Here is a 7,381-nt window from a genome sequence, read left to right on the forward strand (position 1 = left end):
GTTTCTGCATCCCACATTGATTCTGTGGATTCCTACTTGGACCTGAGAACTCCAGCAAGGATAAGAACCCCAAAATAAGCATGTAAATGGGTTTGGTCCATCTCCATCCACCTCTCTCCAAAAACATGTCTTCCTTCTGAATTAGTGCAATCCAGAATAATTTTCTGGATGGAATCCATGATGAAAAGCTCAAAAGAAGACTTGATATCCTCCACATGAGTAACTGCCATGTGTGTTGGCCCTGGTTACATCCTTGTCACCTTGGCAACCATGCAGGGTGGCTCATTTCAAGAAGGCAAGAAGACCGTTCAATGTTATCATTTACTGACATCCATATTTCTTCACTTGCTAGCTGCTGATGGGCTTGTTCTGGTCCTGGACTGGCTGCTGGTGGACTGGTCCTGTGGCTCGTCTTTGTTATGGAGCTGGCTGATGCTCACTCGCATTCTCTTCTTCAAAGTCACTGTCAGACCCTGACTTTTCAGAAATGTGTTCCTCAGATTCTGAAACCTCTTCCTCTATGTCGTTATCAAATGCTTCCCTCTCTTCCAAAACCAGTTGTAAGGCCCTCTGAGCAGAGAATCTTTTGGCCATCTTGATCAGTTGTAATAAGGAACCACACTGGCAAAGCTATATTTATTGTGTCCCGGCCCCAATCTGCAGCTGGGATAGAGTCTGAGAAAATACAGATTTGTTCCTGCAAGAGAGAGAGATTGGTGCTTGAATTTTGCAACAATGCTGCAACCTTATGTGGGAACGGTAGGACGGACAATTCCAATGTTGTCTCTCACACACACACACACACACACACACACACACACACACACACACACACACACACACACACACACACACACACACACACACACACACACACACACAGAGGAGGCCCAGAAAGGCGGAGGACAGAGTGAAGGTACACAGAACCTAAAACTTCCACACTTTCATTGGTCCCGAGTCCAGTAGATGTGTGTGTGTGTGTGTGTGTGTGTGTGTGTGTGTGTGTGTGTGTGTGTGTGTGTGTGTGTGTGTGTGTGTGTGTGTGGGGTGGGAGGGGGTGTACGGTGTGCGGTCATTGAAAATGTGTTGTGATATATGTTCTTCACAGGAAATGAGCCAAGGCCAATGAATCTGAGTTTGAAATAAAAAAAATATCGTATTACTTTTCTTTGATACAAAAATGAAAACGGGTCCCACAGACCTGAACACCATACAAGGGTTAATTACTTCCTGTCATCAGCACTTCTATGTCCTCAGGGTTGGATTCCTTCACCTCAGTACCTGGATATCAGCCAGACCTCCCTGTTTATCTGGTAAGTGCAGCAGTAATACTTTCAGTTCCTGACAACTGCAAGTGTTACTGCTGTACCTTCTCTGGGTACCTGTAAAGTACACAACTGATCTAAGGTTCTTTTATTTGTAAAGCTTTGTAAAGTACATGTGTTGGTTCCTGGGTCGGTTTTGAAGCTCTTCTAATACGGAGTTATATAAATTACACATTAGCATCTGGAGGCAAAAAAGGTCAATAATGTCCACATTAAAATCTGTATATTTTCAGAAATGTATGAGTGTAAAATAACACTTTTAATGTATTTATATTAATCATATAAATATCTTTTTTAAACAGATACTTGCAGTCGTTGTCAGCTTTATAGTTATGTCTTGTTTTTACAGTTGAAGTTTGAACATTATTGTATTTCATTTTTTTTACGATATTTTAGGCCCCTTGCAGCTAGATTTTTACTTTTAGAGATATTTTTAGAGTACAGTTTGTCCCAATCTGCAGACTTTCTGCCTAAATGGCTTCAAAACTGAATTCAGAAATTATCTCCAATTTATTTGATGCCAAAATAACACTAATCTTGCCTCAATCTTCAAATATTCAAACATTTATTTGGAAAAGAAAACTCTTTTTCCACCATTCTTTACATTCAAACAGCTTCAGTGTTTTAAAGCGCTGCTGCAGTTTAATGAACGCTGAACTGCAGATATTCAGGCAGTGAAACCGATTCCCCGTCTGAGTTACTGTCCTGCAGAATCCTGCAGGCTGCTGGTTATTTGGTACATTAACACGTAGTCAAGGATCTCATTAACAGAAGCCATAAAGAAAAGTGCCAAAGAGACACTTCTGAAAATCTGCAAACTGAAGGGAAACTGAAGGAGCCTGAAGCAGGAACTTTATCTCTGCAGCTTCAAAGTCTCAAAACGCTGAATTCAAACATCCACGACACAAAGAAACAATCTTCAAGTATCTACAGAACTAGCAGCAAAATATTCTCTGGATTCTAAACAAAGACTCCAAGTTCTGATGATGTTCTTCAACTGGAGACTCTCAGGTCAAACTAAAACCCTCTGGTGGTGTTTCAGGTCATTTACAGGCTCCAGAGTATCGTCCAATCAGCTGTGAGGATTCCAGAACATCGCCCAATCGGGTGTGAGAAGATCTGAGATGATTTCACAGGTTCCAGTGTCGTCCAATCAGGTGTGAGATCATTACAGGTGATTTACAGGTTTCAGAGTGCCGTCCAATCAGCTGTGAGGATTCCAGAGTTTTGTCCAATCAACTGTAAGAGGATTATAAGTGTACAGGTTCCCAAGTGTCATCCAGTCAGCTCTAAGAGGATTCCAGGTGTACAAGTCCAGCTGTGTCGTCCAATCAGCTGTGAGGATTCCTGAGTGCCGTCCAATCAGCTGTGAGGATTCCTGAGTGTCGTCCAATCAGCTGTGAGGATTCCTGAGTGTCGTCCAATCAGCTATGAGGATTCCTGAGTGTCGTCCAATCAGCTGTGAGGATTCCTGAGTGTCGTCCAATCAGCTGTGAGGATTCCTGAGTGTCGTCCAATCAGCTATGAGGATTCCTGAGTGTCTTCCAATCAGCTGTGAGGATTCCTGAGTGTCGTCCAATCAGCTGTGAGGATTCCTGAGTGTCGTCCAATCAGCTGTGAGGATTCCTGAGTGTCTTCCAATCAGCTGTGAGGATTCCTGAGTGTCGTCCAATCAGCTCTTAGAGGATTCCAGGTGTACAAGTCCAGCTGTGTCGTCCAATCAGCTGTGAGGATTCCTGAGTGTCGTCCAATCAGCTACGAGGATTCCTGAGTGTCGTCCAATCAGCTGTGAGGATTCCTGAGTGTCGTCCAATCAGCTGTGAGGATTCCTGAGCGTCGTCCAGTCAGCTGTGAGGATTCCTGAGCGTCGTCCAATCAGCTGTGAGGATCCAGGTGAGTCCAGGTGTGGCTCCTACACCAGCAGAGTGATGGTGACGGCATCGTCCTGACCCTGCCACAGCATCTCTCCTTCGAACGCCACCTTCCCGTGTTTCCGGGCTCTCATCAGGATCCCCACCACCTTGTCGGAGATCCGGACGTACCTGTCAAACAGCTGGCCGAAGGTGACCCTCGTCTTGCCGTCCGGATCCGGGTCGGCCATGGTCCTGATCACGTAGCACATGTCGTCGATCTCCCGGTGGATGTGCTGCTCGGCCCGTTTGGCCCGTTCTGCCGTCCTGGTTCCCTCTTTGGGCCGACCGTAGCCGTCCTGGCCCTTCTGCAGCCTCAGAGACATGGAGTAGTTGTAGTCGAAGTACTCGCTGAACGGGTTCAGCTTCTGGCCCACCGAGTGCTCCGAGGCCCAGGTCTGCCAGCGGCTCTTCAGGTTCCCCACGGCGCTGAACTTCTTGGAGAGAGCGTTGATCCTGTTGGCATCCTCGGCCTCCTTTTTGTACCTGCGAGGCAGAAACGGATCAGGTTACATGTAAACAGAAATGAAATTAGACGAACAAGAGCGTCGGTATCTGAACCTGCAGGAGCAAAGAGAAGTTCAGAAAGAAGGCAATGTTTAGATCAGAGGTGTCAAACTGGACATGTATAACCACAGCTAATGATCTATAAATAACCACAACGCTAAGTATTTCCTTTGTTTTAGTGCAAAAATGTTCACATTTATAGAATTCTCTTTTTACAAAACACCAGGAACAACCTGAAATTAAGAAAAACAAACTCAATTTCAACAACACAGAATCCAGCAAATTTCGCTGGATTTTGGTTGTTTTTTTGTGAATGTTTTTAAATATTAGAAATTTTACTAATTCATTTTAGATATTTTTAGAATTTTTTGTAAGATTTTTACTCGTTTTTGGAAAATATTTACAAGAATTTTCTTGCCAAATTTGAGGGATTTTAAAAAAAAAAATCTTACTTTTAAGGGAAACTTTTAAGGAATTATTGGAATTTTCTTCCTGAAGGTTTTTGCAAATTTTCAAAAATTTGGGGAATTTTTTTGCTAAATTTTGGGATTTTTTTCAGACAAGGAAACAATATTTTTTGGTGCCTGTAAATGAAGACAACAGGAGGGTTAAGGAAGTTTTAAGGATTTTCCAGATGAAATCATCTCTACTCACACTGGAGCTGAAGGTCTTTTTATCCTCACTGCAGATTCTTCTTCAGAGCTCATCTCTTCTTCTTCTTTATTAAAGTTCGTCTTTAGTTTGTCCGCCACGTCCAGCTTCTTCTCCACCTCCATCCATCCTCCATCCTCCGTCCTGCTGGTTCTTCCTCCTCCAGATCTTTCATCCTCTGTCCTGCTGGTTCTTCCTCCTCCAGATCTTTCATCCTCCATCCTGCTGGTTCTTCCTCCAGATCTTTCATCCTCCGTCCTGCTGGTTCTTCCTCCATCTTTTCCAACCTTCTGCTCGGTCTCCACCTGCTTCCAGCTCTTGGTCAGAGACGACACCATGTTGGAACACTTCCTCCTCCTCGTTGGAGAGCTCTTCTTCTTCAGCAGCTTGTCGATCTCCTCTCCGGACGGCGGGCGTTCCTTCTGGATCTTCTCGGTCAGCAGTCCGACGCCGGCGCTCTTCTCCTGGACGCCGCTGGTCACCGTCTTCACCACCTGCTTGGTCTTGATGCGAGACGGAGGCTCAGCTTTGGCCTCCTCAGCAGTTGGGGCCTCTTTGGGAGCTTCTGCAGGAGGTTTCTTGGGGACCCAGGTCTTCTTGGGCTTCTCCTCTGGTCCTCCCAGGGAAGCAGGCGACCAGCCGCTGGGCTCGCTGGCCTGCTTGGTCTCGTTGTCCGACACCCACTGCTGCCAGCTGCTGGTCAGGCTGCAGACGGCGCTGATGGCCCTCAGCTTCTTGATGTTCTTGTTGGCGGACGCCTTCCTGACCTGCTTCTCCGACATCTTGATCCGTCAGATTGACCACAACCAGCTCATCTTTTGAGCCGCTTCCTGCCTTCAAGCCTGCAGCTCTGAAACAGAACAAACCCGAGCGGCACGTGGAAAGTATTCGAGTCATCCCGAGCCGATCGTCTTTCTGCGACAGCCGTCAGCCCGAAGCACTCGAGTTTCACCACAGAGCCGTTTGTAACTGGAGGTGGACGGCAGCGAGAAGGAGCTCAGACACATTTACAGGGAAAATAAGAACACAGGAGGAGTGTTTACAGCCATTCATAGATTCAACTGTTTATAATCTGAAGCTAAATGCAACAAAAACTGCTGACAAGTTAGAAGAGCTGCAACATAAAGACACATGATCTTAAAACTTAAAAACTAGTAGTTCATTCCAGCTTCCTTAACTGGCAGTTTTGCAGTTTCTGCTTAAATCAACTTCATGTTTCTGGATATTAAACAGTTTGACCAGCTTTTTGTTTTTGAATTGTGCAGTTATTATATTTTTACATTTCCATTAAATACCATCTCGTCATTGTGGATCAACATTCTGGCTTCTAGTAAAATAATCAATAATAATACATAGTGGTGGAAGAAGTACTCATATTTTGTATTTAAGTAAAAAATAATCAATAATAATGATTAATTTTAAGATTTTATTTAGTTGAAAGCACAACCTATAAAATGCACCTAAACCGCAAAACAAAATAATAATAATAATAATAATAATAATAATAATAATAATAATAATAATAATAATAATAATAATAATAATAATAATAATAATTATAAATAATTTATTTTAAAAATTGTGCCAAGGCTGCTGGAATATAACTTATGCATCCTTAACTCAGATGCGTATTATTATTATTATTATTATTATTATTATTATTATTATTATTATTATTAACAATAATAACAATAATAGCAATTCTAAAATAAAAAATTAAACAAGATAAATACTTTTTGGGCCACAGCTGCTGGAATATAGCAGTTTATTATTATTAATGGCATTAATATTATTAATGCTATTACTAATACTACTAATAGTTGTATTCTAAAGTAGTTTTTTTGGGCCACAGCTACATTGTAATTTTATTTATTTATTTATTTATTTATATACTTATTTATTTATTACTTTGTTATTATTACTATTATTTATTATTATCACAATTATTTCTATTATTATCATTATATATTCCAGCCAAAAAAAACCCCAACAACTACACAATAAAAGAAAATAATCGTTCAATAATTCCTCATAGCTAAAGTAAATTAATTTTACTTGATGCATTTGTTTTGGCTTTTTAAATGCTTATTGAAGTATATTTGTACATTTAAGAACTGCAACATTACACCATTTTCTTTAGTAAAATCTGGAAAAAGAATTTCCTTTAAGATGAAAAAAGTTTGTCTAAACTGAATATGATTGAATATTTTTATAGTACAAATAATCAGGCTTCATAACAAAGGTAAGAACTATAATAGGTTAATTTTACTGCATTTAAAGCAGAAAAAAATACAATAACTTGACATGTATTTACTAATAATGAAGCTATTTGAGAGAAAAATTCTGGTATTATGGATTAATTTCTTTAAAAGTAAATTTACAGATTGTTCTTGCTTTGTGAAAATTCAAAATAACTGGAAAAAAATCTGGAAAAAAGTATTAATTTATAGATTGAATGCATAATCAGAAAAAAGAAACAGTGTGAGGCACTATACATTATATATTTTTTTTAAAAATGTGTTGAATTTGAATCCAAATATTTTAATTATTCAGCTAAATTCACATCATAAATAACATTTTAGGGTCTTAGTCTTATTTCTGTACTATAAAATTTTTTTAATTTAATAACTTGACTCTGAATCTGCCACTGTATTCTTCCCTTCCCATGTCAAAATTATCATATTTTATATCATGCATTATGATAGAAATGAGATTTTCTCAGATAGAAGCCTTTAATGTTCAGCTGAGGACCTAAACAGAGAAACATAAAGTTAAACCTGCAGCTTTAGTTTCGATCTGAGCTCAGTTATTTAAGTCCTCAGCGGTTTGTTTTGTGGCATACAGACTCTTAACGGAACTCCAACACGGTGTTGAGTTCTGCGTTTATGTAGCGACTCTTAAAGCACTTTGTGTGTTTTCATTTCTCATGTTTGCAGGAGGATCTTTATAAATAGAATCAGCTGCTGCAGTCAGTCAGAGAAAAATGAG

General features: G+C 40.5%; 1 protein-coding gene across 1 annotated transcript; it reads right to left on the minus strand.

Moving 5' to 3' along the window:
• Positions 1–1,867: 1,867 nt before the first annotated feature.
• On the minus strand, positions 1,868–5,321 carry abrab (actin binding Rho activating protein b). The gene is made up of 2 exons (XM_035941997.2): positions 4,397–5,321; positions 1,868–3,721 (listed from the first exon to the last, which is right to left on the minus strand). The coding sequence occupies exons 1-2, from the start codon at positions 5,173–5,175 to the stop codon at positions 3,238–3,240; spliced, it is 1,263 nt and encodes a 420-aa protein (XP_035797890.2). The 5' UTR covers positions 5,176–5,321; the 3' UTR covers positions 1,868–3,237.
• Positions 5,322–7,381: the final 2,060 nt, after the last annotated feature.

The sequence above is a fragment of the Amphiprion ocellaris genome, chromosome 15 (genome assembly GCF_022539595.1).
Source record: "Amphiprion ocellaris isolate individual 3 ecotype Okinawa chromosome 15, ASM2253959v1, whole genome shotgun sequence".
In the NCBI taxonomy this organism is placed as follows: Eukaryota; Metazoa; Chordata; class Actinopteri; family Pomacentridae; genus Amphiprion; species Amphiprion ocellaris.

Bases quoted from the DNA above. Each gene is read 5' to 3' on its own strand.
- abrab (XM_035941997.2), bottom strand. From the start codon at position 5,175: ATGTCGGAGAAGCAGGTCAGGAAGGCGTCCGCCAACAAGAACATCAAG. The intron at 3,722-4,396 runs GTGAGTAGAGAT...TCTGCCTCGCAG, and splicing joins AAAAGACCTTCAGCTCCAGT to GTACAAAAAGGAGGCCGAGG.